Here is a 26,280-nt window from a genome sequence, read left to right on the forward strand (position 1 = left end):
AGCCACTTTCCTACTTTCTATCTCCGATGTGTAGTCCACAAACATCTGATTCAAGAGCCTTTGCTACTTTACTATAATCCACAACAAAGTGGCCTGACTGAAAATGCAACATGGACTTCTGGCCTCTGTACATACAAAATTTGCTGCCTGCCTACCTTATAATATTGCCCAAAAGACTCCTGAACTTTATTCAACTATCTTTCAGGTGGATCGCCCTAACCTTCGACTTACCTGTTTACACACCATACTATTTTCACTTCTGTGATCCTCTATTTGTTGTGTTAACCATTTCCTTTATAACTATTTTTTTTAAACTCAGTGACGTTTTCAAAGGCCTTAATTTTGGTAGAAATAAAATCATAACCAATAAAGTCTTACATTAGTTAAGTGTTTGTAGACATCGCTGATAACATTCCATTCAGGAGTCAGGATAGTACCAAGATGTATAGGAATCTATTTTACTTTTACATCGTTTGACTCCATAGTAATTCTGTCCATGGGTTCTATCTACCTTTATTTTTACATTTTCTTTTAGAATGTAGCCCACTATACAAATACCAGAGAGAAAAGCCCACAGAGTAAACACTGATATTTGCTTATGAATAGTTGCTTACGGTTCTGTATAGACTCTTGTAAGTGAATATTTTTAGCATCCACCTCAACTGACTGCTGAGTCTTTGTATGAAGAATTTATCAACGGATTGGAGAGGCACTAGAATCCTAGGTATAATTGTAATTGCACTGGCATTTATATAGTGCTTCATACCACTAACGAGACACAGAAGTGCTTTAGTGCTTGGTTTGAGGAGTGTTAAATTGCAGTGTAGCTTGTCCATGAAGACTTGTGTTGTGTTGATCAGAGTGGTGCTCGATGAGTGCTGCTTCACCAAGGCTCGTAGAGAGAGGAAGACAAAGGAGAGGTAAAATGCATGCACCTTACATTATTTGATTACTGACCCTGAATTTGAGGTCACTATAGTATCCACCCCGGGGAGACAGGGAAGCAGTTGGTGCCACGTGCTAGGTGGTCAGTAGTGAACATCGCCTATGTATGTTGGCCTCAGACACAGGCAATTGTCTTCTGAGCCATGGCCATGAACTCTTCCCATGAAGTATTTGTTCTCCAGCTTTGGTGGAGTAAAAAGTGGCAGAATTCACTTTAAACCAGTTCTAGCTCAGGCAGGCTAAAGTACATTTTCATAAGTTACTTTTCCACTTAAGTTAACAAAATCTGATTTCACCATTTAATCAGATTATGAAAATAACTTTGCTAACATTTTGCCAGGCAAAGCTATAAATTTAAATGTTTTAATTATACCTAGGCCCCTCCTATGAAAAATGTGGGCAGACCTACACAGTAATGATCAGCCTTTCAGTCACACAGAAGGCACATTTTTTCAGGAGATAGTGTGCTACCTATTTAATATATTAGGCACACTATCTTGTGGGCTTGCAGGCACCTTTTAGGGGTGACATTATTATATAATAAAAATTGGTTTGGGTTTGCTCTTTTCTTTACCATGTCTTTACCATGTATTACTGAGTGCCTTTAAGCTGCAGCCCAGCTAGAGCACAATAGGTCTTCTGGCAGCCAAATACTTTTGTTATGTATATAGGCAATGTAAATGCACACTGCAGCTCGCATATGGCAGTTAGTTTCCATGCCATTAGTTAAGTTTCACCACCATCTAATATGGCCTTCTGGGAAAGTTAGACAGACTTGTTGGATGAAACCAATTTTAGCAATACCATTTTAGAGCAAGCACACATGCAATGTGGCACTAAATAGCAGCGTCACAGGACACAGAGTCCAAATGTTACAAAAATAAATTCCAAAAAAAGGTGAAAAATCTAGGGTTACCATGAAGAAAAAGCTAACTTGCTACTCAAATGATTTCCTAACATCACCTTTTCAAGGTAAAATTCCCACGTTTATTGGCAAGTTTTACTGGCCATTCTTTTGAGAAACTCATAAATTAAACCAAAATGTAATTTTTCTGCCCCAGTATACAGCATCATTATAGCCCTATGGCACCAATCCACATGTATCTATAGAAAATTGTCTTTCTTCCTCATGGCTAATTTAGTGGCGAGAATGGCTGAGGACACTTCAGGATGTCCAGATTCAAAGTAATCAATCAATCAAATAATTATAAAGTGCGGCAAATCAACAGTAAGGGTCTCAAGGCGCTGAAAAAGCAAGGTGAAGACGGGAGCAAGAGCGATGCAGCAGCTCCTGGGACCTACTCAAAGGGTTTGCGCTGCAGCCTCCACTAAGAAGGTCCTGGGAGGCAGGAGGAGTGCTGGGCAAGGCTAGGCGGGAGGTGTTAAATAACGTGCTGCATGTGGGAGCTGCAATAGAAATGCAAGGAGAAAGCAGTGAAAACAAGGGAAAAGCAAGGAGAAGGCAAACAAAAAACAGGGGAAACGCAATGACAAAGCCATGAAAACAAGAAAAAAGGAAGGAGAAAGCACACAGAACGAGGGAACAAGCAAGGGAAAAGCAGTGAAAATGAGGGAAAAGCAACGAGAAGGCACACAAAATACTGGGGAAAATGAAGGAGAAAGCAGTGAGAACAAGAGAAAAAGCAGGGAGAAAGCAGTGAAAATGAAGGAAAAATTAAGGAGAAAGCACACACAACACAGGAGAAAAGCATGAAGGCACACAAAAAGGGGGAAAGCAAGGAAAATGCATGCAAAAACGGGGGAAAAGAAAGGAGAAATGTGAAAACGAGGGAAAAGCAATGAGAAGGAACAAAAAACTGGGGAAAAAGCAAGGAGAAAGCAGTGAGAACAAGGGGAGAAGCAAGGAGAAAGGCATACACAAAACAGGGAATAAGCAAGAAGGCACACACAAATAGGGGAAAAGCAAAGGAGAATGCACACAAAAAAAGGAGGGAAAGCAGTGAAAATTAGGGAAAAGCAATGAGAAAGTACACAAAAAACTGGGGGGAAGAGCAAGGAGAAAGCAGTCAGATCAAGGGAAAATCAAGGAGAAGGCACTCAAGAAACATAAGTAAAAGCAAAGAGAAGACAGAAGCAAGAGTGATGCAGCAGCACGGGGAAAGCTTGGCTCTGGGACCTACATAATGGGGTCGCACTGTGGCCTCCATTAAGCAAGTCCTGGGAGGAGGGAAGGGTGCTGGGAGGCAGTGGGCAGGGTAGGAGGGTGGCCAGCGATAATGCGAGCCATGCAGGAGCGGCAAAGGAAAAGCAAGGAGAAGGTACACAAAAAACGTGGAAAAAGCAAGGAGAATGCACATGAAAAAACAGCAGAAAGAGGAAAAGCAAAGAGAAGGCACACAAAAAATAAGGGAAAAGGCAAGAAGAAGACACAAAAAATGGGGGGGAAAGCAAGGAGAAAGCAGTGAAAACAAGGTAAAAGCAATGAGAAGGCACACCAAAATGGGGGGAAAAGCAAGGAAAAGATAGGAGCAAGACCGATGCAGCAGCATGGGGAGGCTTGGGACCTCCTGATCAACAGATGAAGGGTAGGTTTTTGTGCATTTCCTGTAGTTAGAGCAGTCCTGGGTAGAGCTACCTAAAATTTCTATTTTTTTAAAAAAAATAACAGGTTGTACTGAAAAAACAGTCTTTTGAACTCCTTAATTGACTCTTGCATTGATCTCAAGCTGTCCTTCTCCTCAGATTGGTATTGTGGGTAGAACGGGTGCAGGAAAATCTTCCCTGACAAACTGTCTCTTCCGTATCATTGAGGCGGCTGGTGGCAAGATGGTGATTGATGGAATAGACATCGCAACTATTGGGCTCCATGATCTGCGGCAACGACTGACCATAATCCCACAGGTGGGAGTTTGCTAGTTAATAACGCTTACTGCATTAAAACATTACAACAAATTAGAGAAAACTGTCTCACCTGTTGTTTGTACATGCATTTCAAGGAACCTTTGTACCGTGGTAACTCATCGCTGAACTCTTCAAGAATCTTCAGTTAATCTGAGTCTCAATTTGTAGGACTGTCTTCCCACAACCATAGCATTTCAGTTGACAGGATTTAAGCTTTCAAAGATTCAGTGCTACAAACTATACTTCCAGGATGAAAAAATAGACAATGTCCACCTGTTTTAGTAATGTTAATAGGCATAAACTGTAATTTGTTTTGCATTGTACCAATTCACAACATTATTTTAATTCAATTTAGGTTAGATTTAAGGGCAGAATCAGTTTCGTACTTCACCTAAACAGGAAAGGAGTGATTTTTACTACTGCAAATATTTGCAAATTCTGGATTTCCAAAAGTGTGGTTTAATCTGTTGAATCAAAAATTTAGGGTTAAGGTTGGATGTCTGTGCGATCTACCTTTGAGAAAGGTTTGGTACTATACTCTATCCTATACATGTACTTTAGCACCCTGGAAACACACTCAAAGCAAGTGCTGAGGATTAATGTGTTTCAAGGATGAAAATGAGGAGGTACACCCCCATATGTAATGGAGATATAACGCAAGTAGTCTGTCCACAAGAAAAAATATATTCCCTTAAAAAATGAATAAATGCACAGGTGATCAATTTACAAATGCACATATTGGACATTACACCTCTGAATTTTTACATATATGAATACTCGTGGAAATCTACAGCTGACTTAGATTTTCAAGAGTACTCCAGAGATTATTGGTGAAACTAATAAAATTCAAACATTTGCTTTATATGTAGTGTAATAGGAACAATATACTGCCTTTTCTACATAGCCCTCTTTGAATTGGATCAATTGTTTTGTATTTCCCCGGTATAATTCACTCTTAGTTTATAGTTAGTATAAAGCCATTATCACATTTTATATATTGAGACAACTCTATTCTAGACTTTGTTGCACAACCTCTGTTGCAAACATAAAGGCCTTTCAATTATTACAGCAATCTAAATATAAGAGACATACATATCATTTATGGCACCCCTTGGCAGTCATGAATTTGTTGATTCCTCAAGATACCTTAGTTTGCAAATGCATTATGAAGGGACATCAAATGATGTGTCAACATGTTTGAAATTAATAAATAGGTTATCAGTGGAACTAAGGTGCTCTAGATTTCTCTTCAGTGAACATCAACAGCATCTTCTTACCACTTGTAATTTTTCTAGGATCCTGTGTTGTTTTCCGGTTCTTTGAGGATGAACTTGGATCCCTTCAACGTATACTCAGATGAAGCCGTCTGGAAGGCCTTGGAACTGGCCCATCTCAAAAGGTTTGCTGAAGGTCTCCAACAAAAGCTGAACCATGAAGTGAGCGAAGGTGGAGAGAACTTAAGGTACAGTAGTCAGGACAAAAGGTAGCTAGGTGAGGATAGGTAAATAACAAGTGGGGGCAACAGAGAGCCTTGTACATAAAGAGACTGCTAGTATAACACAATGTGTGGAACCAAAGGATTCAACCAGTGTTTATCAGGGAACCTTAACAGTGAAACACAGGATTAGAAACAGTAGGCAGGATTGTGCCTAACTCCACAAAGGGAATTTCCGCTTCTGACAGTTAAAAGTGGTGTCTATGGGATCTAGTTACAGGCATATAAGTTCTTGAAATATACAGACTATGAAAGAGAATGCTTCAGTTGAATTCCCTTGTATTTTAAATTCAAGCTTGAATATGGTCTATTGATTTCTGTTGCAATTTTGGTTTAACCAAACAGATTTACATTGATTTTCCCTCTGTTCTCATATAATTTAACACCTAAACTCCTCAGTTAATTTTCGAGATTGCTTTTGCAAATATGTGACAGGTTATCAGTCCCAGAAGCAAGTAATGTCCAGAAATTAACAATCGTTGTATACTCTTGCTTGTTTCCTACAAAACACACTTGCTGGGCTCTAAATGTTGTAGTGCTGTAGCTTATGACTCATTTGTAGGTCAAACATGGTAACCACCTATGTTTAAAACTTATCTGATCACATGTGGTTTCTGTGCAGTCTGATTTTTTTTTCTTCACATTTTTCATCCATTCAATGATATCAGGCATTGTGAACGTTCACGATTTGCCATATTGACTAGCATTACCAGCCCCTAAAACAGTAACAATGAATTTAAGGAATCTTGACCTGGCGACTCTGATATTAAATCATTACATTTCTCAACCATATCAATCAATGAAAAGGTTTCTGAAAGGATCAAGGTCAAATTAATTTTCTGAACCATTCTTTATATGAAAGCGCTGAGACACGCAAATGGTATGATAAAACTAGCCTCAATGTTGTCAACGATATTAAATTCCATAACATGAAAAACAGCCCTAATAATAACAAACAGGTCTAAATAAGCCTAATGAGATGCACCATTATATAACTTATTAAATACCAACTACATATTACCATTATAATTATGTATGATGCACTTAGCACATTTTGCATCTTAGTTTGGTTTTGTGGACCTCAACAAGCGAGATACAACATATCGTTGTCATCATGAATACCTGATTAAAGCATGCAACTGTGGCACTGTTAATATCCCTTGTCAGCTATGAGATGGAAGAGTAACTGAGAAGCGTGACATGCAGGGTCCTTGCCAACCAGGAATTTGCTGTGTCATGTTCTAGGGAGACACGCCCAGTCTTTTCTCCTCCTGCAAGTGTTTAATATTGTTTGTGTGATATACTTCAATCTAATTATCTTTTTTATTTGCTTGCTATCATCACACAGTGTTGGCCAGAGGCAACTTCTCTGCCTAGCGCGGGCCTTACTTCGGAAGACAAAAATTCTAATCCTAGATGAGGCAACAGCTGCAGTGGATCTGGAGACAGACAATTTGATCCAGACTACAATCCGGAATGAGTTTGCGGACTGCACAGTTCTAACAATTGCACATCGACTCCACACAATCATGGACAGCAGCAGGTGAAGCACAAAAAATAGCTAAACACTTTTTGCCTTGCTGGACACTCTACCAAAATTCATTTTCCACTATCCCTCTTCAGCCTAACAATTTATTTAACCTGTAAGAATCAACATTAACACAAAATAGGACTTTTCTGTAATCACAGAGTTAGGCCTAGATTTATACGTTTTTTTGCACCACATTTGCATCATTTTTTGACGCAGAAGCGGCGTAAACTTACAAAATACAGTTATATTTTGTAAGTTTGCGCTGCTTTTGCATCAAAAAATGGTGCAAATGCGGCACACAAAAAGTATAAATATGGGCCTTAGTATGCTAATGCATTAAATAACCAACAGGGACATAATATTTTGTCATATTTTACCACTGTTAGCAATCTTTATAAACAGTGTGGGTGTCAATAAAAAAAAAAGAAGAATTTGGATAGTGGTTCCATGGGAAATGTGAACAAATATATAATCAGCGAAAGGTTTATTATATCAATGTTTTAAACAGAAATTAATTTAGCTTATTAAGTACAATTAAAATAAACAGTTTGCCAATCCAAAGTTGTGTGCCAAGCCATGTATAGACCAGAAAATATATACAAATGCTATACAAAAGATCCCAGTGCTTTCTGGTGTGACACATTGTTGCATTGTTTCCAAATTTGCCCACGCACTATTGTCCTGCTGACGGCTACCTCGAATAAACTTTGAGTGAAATAGATATAGAGATCTCAAAATACCAAGGACAGCCCCTTAATCCAATACCGGTTTGTGCACATTAATGTTCATTACTTATGTAACACCTCGCAGCCTCAGGTCAGATTGGAGTTCCGCCTCTTCCATCAAGATCCATTGATGAATAGAGTGCTTGTAAAATTGTGCTAGGGCCCCAGATCATCAGACAAGGTTGCTCATCTGTGCTAGTTAGAAATTGGAAAGTAAAGTCACAGCAAAAGTTCCTGGCCCATCATTCTACAGCTGGCCATTCACACCGTAAAACTGGCAGAAGCCTGGGACTCAAACATGGCATATGCTGCCAACAAGCAACAGGGCTGCAAAACTCCAATCTTGGTCCCTCGATAGGCCAGAGCTTGCTCACAAGCATGCATGGGCAGTGTTGTCATCATATGTTACCTGGGGCTCAGAGCCTTATTTGACCTCACATTTTTCAGTGGTCTTGAAGCATGCCCTATTGCTCTTCCGCCTTGGTGAATTTACATAAAAGGAAGCAATCATGGTCAAATGGCCATTGTTTCTCATGCAGATACAATCAAGAAAGCATGCTTCACTTAATTTGTGTGTGCCTTAGCCTCTTACCCCCTCAGATGAAAATTGTTACACTCAGCATTTTGAGGGTCCTCAAATTTATATCTTGCTGCCATGCAGCAATTGCACTTTTGAATGGACACCTATTCAGTTATCATGCAAGGTAACTTAGCTTCCTGCTCCAGGCATCAAAGCAGCAATGACAGCAAACACCTAGTATTGAGGCAGACGCCGGTACCAGCATGGGTCTCAGACTGTTAGGACCTAAAAGGCAGAAGGCTCGAGCTGCATTTCCGAGCACAGAGAAGTTGGGCCACACCAAGAATCCAAGCATCAACACAAGAACTATCTAGCAGGTCGAACGATCTCTATTCCTCTGTACCACCAACATGTTGAAACAAACTGCTTGAACTCTAGCACTCTAAAAGAGAGATGAGTCTTTTCTTTTTGTCTTCTTAGCAATATTATCCTAGTATACGTTTTTGATAAAGCATATTTATATTAGATCAATAGGTTGACAATCTCGAAGACCATACATGTCTGTCAAAATAAGTTGCTAGAACTTTAGCACTTTAAAAGAGATAGCAACGAGTCCCTTCTTTTTTTACTCCTTAGCAATATTGTGCTAGTATACATTTTGATTAAGCACATGCACTTTACTGGTTAATTTAGCAAGCGCAGGTCACTCTACACATTGGCATTTTATGCTGTGGTTTGGATGGTCCAATTCCATCTCCTCATCTTAATGTAAAATTGGGACTCCTGTGCTATAGGTGGTGCTGCTAGGGCTGACTTATCCCTATCTGATCATTTGTGGATTTTATCACATGGTTTTATAATACATGGATGTACATTGCAATGATGTTAATTAATTGGCAATAAAGACTATTACTTGCTTACTCATTACTTAAGTAATGCATTTGAGGAGCACATCTCTGCTTGTGTGTTATATTAATCACTGTGCAGCTTATTCCATCTTGTCTATATATGTACCCTTAAGGTGCATTTGTATAACATAAGCAGTGAAATACTGTTTTGATTATTGAGATTATTTTTCTTCCTATTGTGCATATCACAGAACACAGTTCCTCACTTTCAGGATATCCACATAGGATATTTCACAAACCGTTAATCTAAATGCCAGTCTTGAACAGCTAGCACAGATTTGACCACCCTGATCCTACGGTAGAATCCTCAGGAGTATGAGGTTTTCTCAGATATTAGACTTAGGACCTGACTTTGAGGATAGCACCTGGGGCCGCCATACCCACAGTCGGATTGCCAGATTATGTTGATGGTGGTCGGACAGCCACAAGACCACCATAACTACCAAAATCCCGTTGCGGTGGAAGGGAAGGCCGTGGTCAACGCAGCTGTGCTGATGCCAGCACTGCCATGCTGATCATGACCTGCCTTTCTGCCACGCTTTTCATGGCAGAAACTCCACCATGAAAAGCTCGGTGGAAGTGCAGGAAAGGGGCCCCAGGGCAATTTTGTCCATTGGGCAGTGTGCACATGTTGTGCCCCCTATGACTGCACTGTCAGTGCACACTGCTGCCTTGCACAACATTGTGCATGGCACAGTGCACCTGGCATGTGCTTCTGGCTCACTTTTTGAGCCAAAGCATGCTGCTGCAGTGTCACCGTGACACTACTGCAAACACTACCGCCACCCGATGGTAGTGTTGTAATACGGCGATGGGAAGGCCACTGGCTTGGCGGCGTCCTCCTGACCTCCACATTGGCAGTCCCGTGGTCAGACCACCAAAGTCAGAACCAGGGCCTTAGCAACAATTCATTGAAATTGTAGTACACAAGAGCACACTCTGTGAAATTAGTTTTGAGTTAGTACACTTTCGAGTTATTACACTTTCTAATAAGAAATGTGTGGTCACCCAACTGAATCAACCCAATAACCAACTCCATTTTGTAATGAAATAATTGACAATATTAACTTAGGTCTGCTGCTATATGGATAACAGTTGTATGACACACAGATCACTGTTGGGCGGGGGTCTTTTGGTTATATGTGAAAATACTGCTCCACATCAAATTGACAGTTTACACATTATTTGTTATTTCTCTGTTTCTAGGGTGATGGTGTTAGATGCTGGCAAGATTGTGGAGTTTGGCACTCCACAAGAACTTCTTAACCAACAGAATCACTTCTACTCCATGGCAAAGGATGCAGGCATTGTCAGCCCAGAAGACACAATCTTGTAAGGCGATTGCACCAAGGAAGATAGAAAAGAAAGAAAGCAAGAACATTGAGAAATTTCACTTTAAAATAGCCTTGCTGGTGATCCTGTTACACACCTTAGCAAGTTTTGAAATAGCCTCTGTTCCATTCCACTGGGTTGGACTGTTTCGAATACATAGGCACTGATTGAGCCAAGAGGGGTCAGTTCCGAGGGCGATTCAGCTTGCTGGTTTAAAGAAACTGTACGAATTGTATTTTATTATAGAAAGAGAAGCTCTCAAACAAAAACTATTTATTTTCACCTACACATTAAAGATTATCAGAAACTGAGGTAAATGCCTGCAGTGATGTGAGTATTTTAGCCACTGGGATCCAAAGCTGCATTTCTGAAAAAATAAAATTCCAGTGTTTTGACAATAATCACAAAGGATGTTGTGGCAAATAAAAGTCTTCACTGAACACTGACACAATTAAATAGAAACTGGCATGTATAGGCTTGGACAGTGTTAAGTGTACTCCAGTGGATACAAGGCTTTTAAGCATAGAAATACATACCAGGCCAACACGTCTGGTATATCAAGCAAGTAGTCTTCAACTGACAACTTAGGTCTCTAACTTCTCAAGCTCTCAGTAAACATGCTACATACACTTATGCATCAATACAATATGACATACCTAACATTCTACAAACCTTAAGCATCAACACAACACATCTTCTCCCTTTATAAAAGTTAACACTTAAAATAATTATAATCAAACAGTTGGAAATTACAAGGTAAAAACACATCTCATGTATGTATATTAAGCAACATAGTCTTGCAATTATATTTTATGTAAAATACCAGCAGAAAACAATTAGTTAATTAATGTTATTTTTTCTAACCTAGTCTTTCAACTAAATGTATTTATGTCACATAGTCTTGTAAATATGTAGGACATTTAGGGCCTGATTCTAACTTTGGAGGACGGTGTTAAACCGTCCCAAAAGTGGCGGATATACCACCTACCGTATTATGAGTTCCATAGGATATAATGGACTCGTAATACGGTAGGTGGTATATCCGCCACTTTTGGGACGGTTTAACACCGTCCTCCAAAGTTAGAATCAGGCCCTTAATTTCCCTACCAAACTTACTGGTAGACAATGTTTCTGGACCAGTCTTATCTTCATTAGACTTAAGACCCACCTCACTTGACTCATTCTCTTGAGTACCACTTTGTATATTATCATCAGCTATCTCCACACCTGCCTCAGAGTCATTTATTCCTGACGTATTTTTCTAGTCAAATCTGATTGAGAACCCAACCAATTATAATTTTTCACATTCATTCCATCAACCAAATTCTCCTTGACGTTCTTGCATCTCACAAAACGACTCATATGTCATATATGGCCATCACTCAAATTTGATGAATTATTAAAAACTTCGAGAACCACTAAGGGATCAGAAAATGTGTTCTCTCCCTTACTTACTTTAAATGGTATCTTAACACGAACCAGCTCTCCTTTCTCCAACCTAGATCCATTTGCAACACTTTTCTTATCTTTATACGCTGTATATTTTTCTTGAGTTTTTAATATATTTTTCTTTACCTCAGCTGGAGACCACTGACCTAACAGAGTTCAGTAACCCCCCCCTTGATTATCCTTAGTAAAAGGCACTCGTCTTCTCATTGTAGTAAACTGTCTATATCCAGTCACTGTAGGTGTAGTACAATACATCCACGCCATCTTCTTAGCACACAACTTCTATTCAAGATTTGTTTAGCTAATTGTACAGCATCCTTAATTACACAATTAAATCTCCCTACTTCTCCATTTCCACTAGGATGGTAAAATGCAGTCACTTTATGTTCAATACCATTACGCTAAAAACATTTCCCCATTTCATCACTTTTAAATTGCACACCGTAAGCAATATTACATTGTCAGAATTAGCTGTCCTCACAAACTTTATCACCGGCCACTTGGAGAGATAGTCAAAGCTACCAGCACAAACCAATTTTAATTTTCTTCACTAATAGGTCCCATAGTCAATCCCTCTCTAGCCATCTCTGGACATGGAACTGAAGAAAGCAGGGTTCTCATTAATATCTGAGATTTATCTTCATCCATACATAAGTTCCACTGTATGACAACTCTTTCCACCTCTACATCTTGACCGTGCCACCAATACATTTCTTTAATCCTCCTCTTGCTTTTAACTATAGCTAAGTGTTCATCATCGCACAGATGAATTAGGCTTTCTCTTAATCCCTTTAGTTGAATACTTATTTCTCCTCTCTACACATTATCTTTTAAAAAAGATAGTTCATTCCATACTTCCCAGAACTACTTCATCTCCATGTTCAAAGTTCTCTACAATAAAATAGTTAATTTCATTCAAATTACTATCACATGAGCTTCAATCCTTCCATTCCTTTGCATTAATGGCTTCATTTCTAAACCCTTTAATAGTCCAAGCCACACTCAATTCCTCCCAGGTACCGGGATCTTCATTCAACGGTAAAGGTAATCTACTTAAATAATCTGCCACTCTGTTTTTAACTCCAGGCACATATTTTACGCTATACCAGATTACCACACAGACATCCTATATTCTAGATATTACTTTCAAAAATCCTTCTGCAGATAGTACCTTCAAGAGGGGCTTATGGCCACGTCTTACTTCCACATGACATACCCATATAAAATGCTCTAAACCCCACACTACTGCAAGGGTTTCCTTCGCAAAAAGAGAATATCATTCTTCTGTTGGTGACAACACTCTAGAAGCATACGCTACTGTTTATGTTTTTTATCATCAATGCCTCTGTGGGACAACACATCACCAATTCCCTTATTACTCGCATCCATACGTACAATACATTCTAATTTAGGATTAAACCCATGCAGTTGTTTAGCCGTGCACAGTTCTTTTTACAATTTCAAATTCTCTTTGTAACACTTCAGTCCAAACAAACCTACACTTGTTTTTTAATAATTGTCTTAAATTGTATGTTTTATCTGAATACTCTTGCACAAATTTTGCATAAAACACTATCAATCAATAAGAAGCATTTTAATTCATCTTTATTGTCCGTAGCTGGTGTATTCCTAACTGCACTTAATCTGTCTACTTTGGGTTTAATATCATCAACTGAAATTTCATGACCTAAATAATTTTATGAACGTACCCCAAACTTGCATTTAGTGTACTCAACTGTTAGCTTATGTGTTTTTAAATTCTCAAACATTTTTTCATATTGGAATCGTGTTCTTTTTTTGACTTCCCCATAACCAAAATGTTGTCCTGGAAAAAGATTATCCCTGAATAGTTCATGCATTCGGTTTTGAAACATCGCAGCCACTGATGCAAAGCCGAACGGAATACGAACATACTTATAACAACTTTGGGGAGTCATAAAAGTTGTCAAATGTTTACTTTCTATATGTAGTTTCACCCGATGGTATGCCGATGCCAGTCAATCAATGAAAACCATATCATATTTTTTGTCATTGCTAACAATTCATTTATTTTCGGCAACGGAAGCTTTTCAACTACAATATTATTCTTTAGTTCCCTTAAATCCACACAGATTTTCCAATTAGCTTTGCGGACCACAACTAATGGTGAAATCCACTCTAAAGCATCCACTTGTTCTATTATCCCTGCCTTTAGTAAATTGTCTAGTTCCTTATTTACCTTCCTTAAAATCCTTCTCTTGATTTGTGTACCTTTAGCTTAGCATTTGTTTTAAGAATAATTTTATGAGAATAACCTTCTAGGGTGCCAATGCTCCCCGATGATACTTCGGGAAAATTATTTTTTAAACTGGACACCATAACACTCATTATCATCAATAACCAAGACTTGTTCTTTACTATTAGGGTCTAAAATAATGTGTAGTTTCCTTTGATCTATTCACCTTAACACTGGTGGACCTTCCTTTACGATGTACAACTTCGTAATACTTTTCTTTCCGTTGAATTCAAAAGTTACTTCCCTGTAACTGATCATGGGTATACGTTCACTAGTAAAATTCTCTGGAATTACATCTGATGGAACTAATGTAGATCGTAAGACTCTCTTGAATTTTTCCTCCCAAACATTTTTGTCAACTATAGTAGAAGGGGATCCTTAGGCTGCAACAATTAGGATTTCAACTCCTGCCACTTTTATCTTGGAAACAGGCTTATTTCTAGATTGTACACTCAAATGGTTTATTGCAGTGTCATTATAAACACTAAGGGCCATATTTATACTTTTTGACGCAAAACTGCGCCGCTGCAGTTTTGCGTCAAAAATGTTACCGCCGGCTAACGCCATTTCGATGCGCCGTGCGGGCGTCAAATTTATACTTTGGCGCACGGCAGCGCAATCAACAGGTGGGAGTCATTTTTTTTTACGCACATCGCGGCGTCAAGTCATAAAGGAAAACTACGTTAACGCGACGTAAACGACTGTGGGTCGATTTACGACACTGCAACCCGGATATGCGCTGTTTTTTTTTACGCAATAGCGTCAAAAATACCCGCAAACACTGCCCTTTCAGCAGAGGAGAGCCAAAATGGATCCCAGATGCCACTACAGACCCCAGGAAGATGACAACAGACCAGGAACCAGCCAGGACGATCCATACAAGAACCAGGACATATATAGAAAAAAAAGAAAGTGTCGCTTCAGTGCAGAGGAGCAGGAAATTCTGGTTAAAGAGGTGACGGAACACCAGCACAAACTGTTCATCACCTCTAAGTTGCCAATCAGTAGGAGTGAGGCCATATGGCAACAAATTGATGACAAGATCAACAGTGTGGCTGAAGTACGCAGAACAGTCACCGAGTGTAAGAAACGCTGGCATGCCTGTAAACGTAGGACAAAGGAAAAAATGGGCAGGAACAGGAAGGTGGCACTGCAGACAGGAGGTGGGAGTCCAGCACACCAGGAGGCCCTGGACCACATGGAGGAGATGGTCGCAGCCGTCATCCCTGAGGAGATCATCACAGGGATTCAAGGACAGGACAGTGCAGACTACCACGAGACAACGCACATGCAGGGTAAGTCGCATGGGGATTTAAAATACAATAATGTTGACTGTAAGCAGGGGGGGAAATACCTACTACACATTGCATGTAAGTCAGCATATACATGGAGTGGCATGGGTAAAGGGGTATGGCAGGGGGGCATGCCCTGCACATACAGAAGCTGGGGCACAACATAACACAACACCAACAACAGTCCCATGGGGGCATCCTGTCATGCCAACAATGTAGCAAAGGGAAAGCCTTGACAGGAGGGAAGGCCACTACGTCAAACTTACATCCTGGCACTCGTCAGCCAAAATATCTCCTACATTAACTAGGGCCCTATCAGCAATCCTCTAGCCAAAACAACAACTGCAATGTAACTGCAACAACAGTTGACACTACCACCTCTGATCTCTGTGCAGCTATGGTAGCCAATGGCAGTAACCTCCCCATGGAACATACCTACCTAAATTAGGGGGTGAGGATGACATCTGCAACAATCTCCTGAAACAAGACAAAGGCCCCAGTACACTCATATGTCAATGCCCATAGTTGTCACATACATCAGCCAAAGTAAACAGCAATAGGAGCAACACAGCACTAAGGACACACACATGCTGCATATGTCAGGGTCCTTCCCGTGCCTGGCTAACAAGGCAACATCACAAATGTCATACTGCTCAGACAACAGCATTGAGGAGGGGACACATGCAACTGGTTACTTAAATACACCTGCACAGTCAGAGGACCAAATAGGACATTGATACGATAATCAGGGCAATCCAATGTAACACACATTACCCAACATCAGCAGGACACATTAACAATGTCTACATCCATATCACATCATAACATTGCCATGCATAGGATATGCCACATGTCAATTACATTAAAGTCAATGTGAACAATCAGGGATTGGGGCAGGTCCTTAGAGGCAAGTGTGCTGCCAGGGCAATCAGAACACCCACAGCCAGTGAAAAGTCTCACCATAAGAATGGATATACACGGAGGGTCGAGTAGGACAAAAAGATGGCTATTCCCTATTTGGTACAAAGCAACACCTAGAGGCCATTAGGCAGACAAGTCTGATAACTCAATATCATACATGTGACACACAGGTGGGCCATAGGCCTATAACAATGCCCATATGAAGGACAGCAGATACCAATACCAAACAAGATCACAAAGTAAATTCATCAAAAGGCTGGCATGTTACGTAAAAATTGTCACAACACAGACACACTAATTGTACCCTGTTTCATTGGAGAGGAACATGGATCTCCTGCCGATATGCCTGTCCCTGATTTCCCTGATGACATGGATGACGAGCCCATAAACATTCCCCAGGAGACCATTCAAAAGGTCCTTGAAACCCTCCAGACCCCACCTTCAGTCACAAGGAGGAGCACAGAACAAGCAGCCATCACAGAAGAACCACCCACCACCCCAATTGCAAGACCTGCCAGCTCCTACACAGCTGAGGACTCTGACGACACTGGCACCAGCTTTGAAAGAACTGTAGTTGGAGTACAGCGGGAGCTGGCCAAGGAGGTGCGGGTGGGGATGCAAACTATGGCAGCCAGCCTTGAGAGGGTGCGCTCGTGCATGATGTCATCTGCAGATCAGGCAGCAGCTATGCAAGCCCTAACATCCATACTGCAAGGACTACAAGAAACTGTCAAGGAATTCACCACTGCAGTAAGGGAGTTGCCACAACACCTCGCACCCCAAACTTTCCACTGCATGCACAAATGCAATCATGACTCCCTCAAGGCCGACCTGGCTGCCTACCATCGTGATGTAGCTGCTATTCTCAAAAACCAGCAGGCCCTCCTTGCTGCAGTACTGCCCTTAAGACCTTCACAAGGAGCAGCGACCGGGATGTCTGACTCCACATCTTCTAACACTGAGGTGTGTGTTGCCCCTTCACAACCAACAACAACAAGGACGAAGCAGGCAACACACACATCAGAAGAAGACATGGAACAGATCACATTCACACAGAAGAGTACCCGGAAGCACTAGTCCCTGCACCATGGCCTACTTTGACCAACGTCCTACGTTTTGTCAATTGCCAGTCTCACTACAACTATACTCAATGACTGTTCTGCTAACCACTGTATGACTTGTCAGCATTGCCAGTGAATGTCTCTCTCCTACTAATTGGCAAATCCTGTTTCTCTGCACTGTTGGAAACATCACCCCAGCATGTCAGGAGCATCATCCACACCCCTTCTGTAGGATCACCATGTAAGAATGCACTAGAACGGACTCAGCAAACATGGACAATGTACATTTTGCACTACAGCACCTATCAATAAATAGCACTTGCACACCTAATATGTCTCTGTGTAATTAGACACATCAACTGTGCAGTAGATAACTCAAAAGTGCCTGTGTGACAACCATGTAGCTTATCAATACAACTGTCCTGACATCATGTAGTCAGATACATCTGTGCAGTGGCCAGGATTGCATCATAGCCTGACCATCCTGAGAATAACTGATGAAGGGAGAAACCACACACAATCATGCTGTGTTGGACAGAATAATGCTCCATCAATAGCAATCAAAGTTAACTAATGGTGGCTGATAAATGTTGTTACCATGCAATACTGACACATTGAATTATGCAGTCTAATCTAAGCAAACACAAATAAACACAGCATCAATCACCCTTTCTGAGTAAACTTCCAAGAAGGGAAGTCATGCTGAATTGTTGCACACATGATCTATGTCAGTAATGAAGACAAGAAAAAAGTGTTAACAACACCTCATATACAAAGATGTCCCTGAACATCACACTGCAGTCCGACCTAAAAAATTCCCCACAATACCAAGTCTGGAAGCACACTTTGTGATGTAGAAAACATACTCATCAACAAAAATCCTTTATGATCCATGTAAACTCCAAATGGTGGATACTTACCAAGTTAGCACAGGGGTAGCCGCCATTTTAAACCTCTTATTTCTTTGGTTTGTGGCATAGGACACAAATGTCATAGAACAACAATCACTACACTGATGGCAAGGCCATGATCAAGTAGCAGTTAACACATAATACAAAGGGTTAACTATATATTTATTCATAAGTATTCACACCAGAGGCAACTAAGGGAAAAGTCATACCTACACTAATCTAACCTGACTACTCCTAACCCACAACTGTCCCTAACTAACCTAAGCTAAACTTACTCTACACATATAACGAATCAATCTAAACATCAACCCCCCACCCACCATTATGAGACAGGACACATGCAGGACAACACATACTAACCTACACACATACTATACTATCCTAAACAATCATTTATTTTTTTGTAATTTTTTTAATAATTTTTTTTTCTTTTTTCTTTTTTTCTAAACAGACAGGAATCCCAGCATTGACCCCTACCCACACACTCAATAATGAAAAATAGAAAGAATAAGGACCCCCCACCCTCCTCCCTAACACTAACTAAGCTAACAACCTATACTAACCTAACACTAATCCCCAAAACCCACCTATCATGATAAAAAGGAAAGAGGAGAGAGGGGAGGGATAAATTAAAATAGACCATGTAAGTCCTAGAGGTTGGCCCTCCGTAGGGTCCGCCTGATGGACCTGACCCGCTTCTTTATGTACGCCACATCCTGGCTCAGCTTGTCCAACTTCCGAATGAACTTGTCCATTTTGCGGTCTAAATCCTGGAATGCCGCAGAGTCAATTGGAGGTGCTGCTGCTGTCTGTGTGCTGGCAGAGGCGCTCTGTGTGGGAGTTGATTGCAGCCCACTGGCTTGTCCTGCAGCTCTTATATTGCTGGGTCCTGGTCGTGCTGCAGAGGCAGGGACAACTGTCCCCGCCGTTGCTGGGGCCACTTGGGGAGAACTGGTGGTTGTGGTGGTGGTGGCTGTAGTGGGCAACGTTGGGCCACCCTGTGGTGAGGCCCACCATGCTCCGGAAGCCCGATCCACCTGGTATTTTCGGGCCATCCGTCGGAACCCCGACTGCACCTGCAGGATGTGCCGGTACCTCATGGCCCGCCTCTCAAATTCATGCCTCATGTTTGCAGCTGTGAAGAGAAAGGGCAACTATTTACCATAGGAAATGCATTGGGTGGAATAGCACAATGGGTCAATTGGAAATTACTTTTACTGTAGTTGTAACAGCTCATATCACCATATAGATCATTGAAAGTCTCATAGGAAGTACATGGGAAGCCTGCATACAAAGGGCATCTCAAACATAGCATATACAATTATCTACATGATGGGTGACATCAGCCTAAACTTCTCATCATAAAAATTACTAATGCAGCTGACATTATGGCTGCACCTCCTCCGCCTATTGCCTGGACTACATATGTCAGTGTATGTGATAACAATCACAACCCTCAATATCTGCGATTTGTAATTGGATTTGCTAGTATAGAACTTATGTGCCATAACCAAGTGTGTACACTAGGTTCAAAACAAAATTTCAAATGGTCACAAGTATGTGTAACATACTGGTTGCTACAGTCCTAGGTACCCTATTCCCAAACACATGGCTGGCTTTGAGGGGGGGTTGGGAAGAACATCCAACAATCCCATAATCAATGCACACCCAGGAGTGTATAGAAAGCTCAACATGTTTTTGCCTCCACACACACACCACCAGTGAAGGCCTAGCAACAAATCGGAGTCAGCTAAACCTTGTCATATCCAAGGTCCACACATGTCAAAATGTACTGACTTAGGCCAACATCACATACTACCAGTGAGGCATATTTTTCTACGGACACAGAGGAGCAAGAACACCCATGATCATGAGTAGCATGTACACCTAGGCTGTTGCACTCTAGTCCCACACACTTCTAGTACAACTTGTGGAAGTACATGCCCCCGGAAGATCCAACCTACAGTGTACTCAGTCCATCGTTAACTAGGGAAGCAGCAGATTTCAGACAAGCCATTTGCAGAAGCTATCTGGGAGAATGTCAGTCTGAAATGCAGACTCAGTCCGAGACAAGTCCCAGAGCAACTCTTACATTAACCAGTGTATTCCACATGACTCACCCCATTCCCCATAGCGGGCCCTACTGGAATGGCCTACAGACCCAAAATCAGAGAAATGGATAAGCATAGGTCAACTCAAAATTAAGTGATAACTGAAATCCCAATAATGGAACAATACTAATGAATGGGCAGCGCATCAAACCTTGAAATCTGTTGAACACACAGTAGTCCATCATGCATCACCAGCAAACATTAAAAATAGCACACATGCAACACTCACTGTAGGTGTCGGGGTCCTCAAAATGAGCCACCTCTCCCACTGTGTACGGTGCAGGTCCACCTGTAAAGCATGGAAGGAAGAATATACTCAGAATCCGTGCACTGACGAACAATTGCAATTACAAAGACAATGTGAGAATATGACATGAGTAATGAAACCCGTTCACACATGCTCATACTGCATGGAATTATTCATGCGCAACATTTACAACGGATGAGTCTCCTGCTACAGTTACACACACTACTACACACATGCAGTGGCCTGGACAGTCATGTGGTGGCAAAGATGCACCTCCATTAGTATGCTGCAACAATATAGGGGTGCATTCATCTCATCATGTGCATCCAAGAGAGACATCCAAAAGCTGGTTACTTGAGGACTGCATGACCTCTCAAACTCAAACAGCCTATGTGGTCATGACACATATGTGACTGATAGGTACATGGTACAGAGGGCCAGGTACTTTGGCAATACCTCATGTTGTTACAGTTTCATACATTGATGTGTCCTAACTATAGTGATTGGCACCAAACATAGATGTTTGTACCCTAGTCCATACCTTTGGACTGCAATCCCTATTCTGATTTGGGCACAAGTGACAATAAATACCAGTCTAATATGTTAGCTGAGGGCACCTGAGTCCTTAACAAATATGGTTCATGCTCAGATCAGGCATGTAACAATTAGATGTGAAGGAGCACATTTATCACGACAAGGCATGGCACTTCCATTAACATTTTCCATACACACCAACCAGACACACATGTGACATATGTGTGGACAACATTGCTAACTTCAATTGACGTGAAGGCAGCACTCATTTATAGCATCATGTAGGGTTTACACATGTCAGTCTATCTATGGTGTCTACATATGTAGGTATGATGTTTCAACATCCATTTTTCACTGGCTATTGTGACCTGTAGAGTCCTAATTGCGTCATTAATGTGTCGCTTGTCTGACACAAAGGCAGCACTACATTACATTCTGCTACAGGCAACCGGTATGTGTAGAAAACATGAGCTACCTGACTGCTAGCATTTGTCTTCCTTCACATTGTGCATCAATTACCCAGTAGGTTTCCCTAGCATTACACACAGTCAGCTACTTATCTGGCAGATTGGGTAACAATCATCACATGTCACCACACATCTTTAAATTGTGCACATGTAATTGATCTGTACTCACCAACATGGCCACCAATCCTGATTCCCAGGTGGTCCAGCAGATCTTGCTCCCTGGATATCAGATCAGCCCAGCGGTGCTTCAATTGATGGTCATTCCTTTGGCTACCATATAGACGGACCAAATGAGGGCACATCTTCCCCCACCGGACTTTACGGGCCTCCGTGTGATACCCCTGTATCACCCTACCCCCAGCCTCCAGCATGCGTGGGAGGAAATGGCAAACAAGCCATATAAATCCCCCCAATTCCTCCTCACCCATCCTGGAAAGCCGTGGCCTTCCAGACATGTCAGCACTGACAAAGGGGAAAAGGTTGTAGAAAAAAGGAAAAGGGGGAAATGGGGAAAGGTAGAGTGGTGAAATACAAAGAAAGAAGAGCCCAACTATCCCCTATATTACAGTACCCACAACAGACTCCCACAGACAATAAATAAAACACTGGACTTGACAAAATAATACAACACAGACTCAGACAGTACTCAACAACAAGACAATGATGACAAAATCACAATTGAGATGGTACACTGGACACAAAAGCACTAATACACAGGACAACACTTTGCACACAGCCACACAGTCTAGAATAATCTGAGACTGCAAAGTGAAAGTGAAAGTACACCCACTGTACAGATTCTGTAAACAGGATATCCTATTACATCACATCCTGCATAAAATGGCCGCCGTTTATTTTCCGCTATGCGTAATTTTTTCACGCATACAGCTTGTGTGTCATATTTTTTGACGCATAGGAGTGCAAATAATGCAGAGTCAAAAAAAAAATCTTCATTGGTCGAATATATTTGTTTGAGGCATATTTTACAGTTCTAGAGTTGAAAATTAAGCCGCTGGAAAATATGATATCTAAATATGAAAAATATTTTTGACTCTGCATTATCTGCACTCCTGTGCGTCAAAAATTATGATGCACAAGCTGTATGCGTGGAAATATGACGCATTATGACAAATATGTCTTTCATGTGTCAAATTGAGAAATGAATTTTGTCATGAACAAACGGTGCTAAGTGATACACATTTGGGGTAGCTATGGCAAATGTCCCTTATAGGATGTATAGAAGGTATTCACAGTGCAATGGTAATGATTGGCCAGAATGGATATTACTCATAATTGTACACATATGTAGGTAATTGCTGATGGCTATTTTCAAAATATGAATGGGATACCAGGATATATTCCTTAGCAAAAATGTGTCCACATTTATCAAGGTAATCAAAATTATATAAAGGCCAAATAGGTAGTGCAATTGTCGCCTAAACTTTTTTAGGAGGTAACCATGTCCTAGTTACGAGTTAATGTATCTAAAATGTGTTTTACTTTTGACATGTAGGGCACACATGCGACTTATGCGTGTGCTTCACATGTGCATAAATAATGTGTATTTGGGGGGCAGCAGAGGTGGACTTAGGCCCCCAGCACCCTAGGGTTTGCTCTTCCAGACTTGCAAATTTATCCAAGGGTTTCCAAAATTCAGTAATGCTAAACCTTCAGCAGCAGGCCCATGGAAGGAAATAGGGTATGATTCACTGTTTGCCATTCTGTAATCCCATTTGCCCATTTTACGTTTGCCCTATTGATTCTTTGGAGAATTCTGACATACCATTTTGCATTGTTTTTTTTGCAAAATCTCAACGTTCCTCATGTCATGATAGCAAATAGGTTGTTGATGTATGTGGCCCTTTATGCATTACCTGGTTTAGTGGCATGTTTCATTCTTCCTGCTAGGTTACAACTGGGACACTACTGTGATCGGCTGCTTGCAAACATTTTGTTGATCTGATGGTACATGTACATGTGTGTGGTCCAATATTGATCCAGTATCAACTGTCAGGGTGTATGTTGTCACTGTAACGTCCAGGTCTCCTCATGAGTTAGTGGCAGCTAATCTTGTTTCTATTGGGTATTGTTTGTAGCAAAATTTGAGAAAAGCCATTGAGGACATGGTCACCTACACATGGATGGTCCCACCCTGTCACTGAAAACGTGTAATGACACTTTCAACTGGGCAACCTTGGTGTGCTGAGTGAGAAAATGTCTCAGGTGTCTGGATCCGGCATGTGTCATTGCAACATATGTACTCCAGTTGGCCTCTGGTAATGTATTGGGAAACCTCATAGCCTCTGTACAGAAGTAAAGGGCTGGTATTCAACACACACGACTCATCTTTATTATTTGAACAATGTTACTCAGCGTTTGAACAGTCAGGGTCCTCATATGTGTTGACTTTTCATGGACATTATCAGAGGTTGCTGGTTTTGATGGAGGCCATTTACACCATCATACACTATGGTCCAGGTCCACTGTCACACTTTGTAGTTTAGGCATTAATGAGGGCCAGACAACGGAAGGGCCAAGATTTAGCTATTTAAGGGCACTGTCACAAATCTGATACAAATAACAGTCAGATGATGCAATACTATGTATTTGAGTATACATTGATGAGGCTAATGACAAATTAGTGTCTGAGGTACAAGAAGTTTTGGACAGCACGTGTGGTCCATAGGTGGACCCCAGGTATCTTTAGAGTGACCCACGGACAGGTGCCAGTCAGGCTGACAGGATGCTGGGTCAATCAGGAGCAAGTTCTTTCAGTAATTACATGATCAGTGTTCAGACTAGGACTGGTCAGAGGGAGCAGTAGACAGTTGACATGTCACACTGTGTATGTCCTGTGTTGTTTTGAAGGTGACACATGAACCCTGATAAAGTGTTCTATGGCAACATTAGTAGCAATGCTTAATGATGTAATAGCTCAAATTCCAACATGTATGCAGTAGGGGGCATCAGCAGGGACAGGGCATGTACATTTGGGTGGTGTGCATGGAGGGGATCACTGGTGTGGCCTCCATCAGTGTCTCACTAGTCCTGTCAGATGGGATTTGCTGAAAATTAGCCTACAGTACCTTTCACAGAAGAATCAATCTACAGGTGATTCCAGGCCTTAAAAACTCCAAGCCAGTGTATTATATGAGCTGAGTTCCATGCAGTGAGATGGTACTATGACAATGGTAGGCATAGGAAAGGGTGTGGCACACTGGATGACTCTTGTGAGTGTGTGTGTGTATAGATGAGGGAATCTCAGTGTACACAAATCAGCATTCCAGGGACCTCTTCAGACAGGTGGGGTGTGACCAGCTGCAAGTGTGTGTAATGTTTTTAGAAAAGGGCTGACATGTAGATGGGATGTGATGTGCTGGATGCTTGTCATAGGTGTAGCACTTGTGCTGTGTATGTTCTGCTTATGTGTAACTCTAGTGACAGATAGTCATTGCAATGATAGTAAGTAGTTGGAATTACTGTTGGCAAGAGTGTAGTACTACATTCCTGTTCCTGAAGCATTAGCATGTGAACTGCCTGATGTATGAGGCCTGTTTTCCCCTAGTTGAGTGATGGTGTTTTAGTTGTGTGCCATCTGCTGCGATGATCCATGTTTACTACATGTATGTGTGTCATATGTGTGGTCCTCAGCTATTGCCCTTCAAAGGTGAACTGTACAGGATGTCTGTCATTTACATTGTGTGTGTATGTGACCATTGTATGGTGGCCATTACATTTGTGGTGTATTTTTTTGTGTCATGATTGTTATATCATTATTGCTCAATGAGACGACATTCTTCTTCAGATATTTCAAGCTAAAGGTGGGCAGAAATGAATAGGCCAAACCATGATGTGGTGTTTGTTATCAGTGTTTATTTACAATAGTGCATTAAGTGCTGATGGTGATAATTATGCAAAGAAATTATTTACAATGTGTTGGCGCCTACGCACTCCAGCAGCCGTGTTTGGTTGTTCCCTCTCCTGTTGCAGGCCAGCATCCTCCTCTTCTTCGTCTTCAGGCATGTATGGGTCTGGTTCGAGGAGGGGAATGTTCCTTTTTACACAAATGTTGTGCAATATTGCACATGTGAGTATGATCCTACAGACCATCTAGGGGAAATATAGTAGGCTACCGCCAGCGATGTCAAGGCAGCGGAACCTTGACTTGAGGATCCCAATGGTCCGCTCGACAATGCTGCGTGTCCTATTAAGGGCGTCGTTGTATGCCCACTCTGCAGCAGTACTCGGATTCCCAAATGGTGTCATTAGCCATGGCTGGATGCCATACCCCTGATCAGCTGAAAGAAAAACACAGAATGGGATCATGTTGATGTAGCTGGCACTATTGAAAAGACCTTTAATGGCAGTAGTTGTCTTGTGTTGTCTGTGACTCTTTTGTGTACTAATGTGACATCCTATACTTGTAGGCTATACCATCTGCATTGTGTTGTTTCCTTGGCTGAGCAAGTGTTTGTCTGCTAACCGTTTGTCAGCAGTATGTTTAGGGATTTTCAGTACAGTGTGCCCTCCCTAGCATTGTGACTTGTGATACAGGTGTCCGTGTGTCTTCACTGAGGGTGAGATGATAGTTCCATGCAGAGTTAAAATTGAAAGTGTTGTTAACACGTTCATATGAAAGTACCCTGGACATCCCATACCTTGAAACGTATGCAAATGCAATGTATTAATGTAAA

At 41.3% G+C, this 26,280-nt stretch overlaps 1 protein-coding gene across 1 annotated transcript in view; it reads left to right on the plus strand.

Moving 5' to 3' along the window:
- The window catches only part of ABCC2 (ATP binding cassette subfamily C member 2), a 277,757-nt gene extending 267,128 nt beyond the window's left edge, over positions 1-10,629 (plus strand). The window contains exons 29-32 of the mRNA XM_069239683.1: positions 3,649-3,807; positions 5,103-5,269; positions 6,651-6,845; positions 10,193-10,629. Coding sequence (XP_069095784.1) covers positions 3,649-3,807; positions 5,103-5,269; positions 6,651-6,845; positions 10,193-10,322 — 651 coding nt within the window. The 3' untranslated portion in view covers positions 10,323-10,629. The remainder of the gene's footprint in view (positions 1-3,648; positions 3,808-5,102; positions 5,270-6,650; positions 6,846-10,192) is intronic.
- Positions 10,630-26,280: the final 15,651 nt, after the last annotated feature.

Source organism: Pleurodeles waltl, chromosome 6 (assembly GCF_031143425.1).
Source record: "Pleurodeles waltl isolate 20211129_DDA chromosome 6, aPleWal1.hap1.20221129, whole genome shotgun sequence".
NCBI lineage: Eukaryota > Metazoa > Chordata > Amphibia > Caudata > Salamandridae > Pleurodeles > Pleurodeles waltl.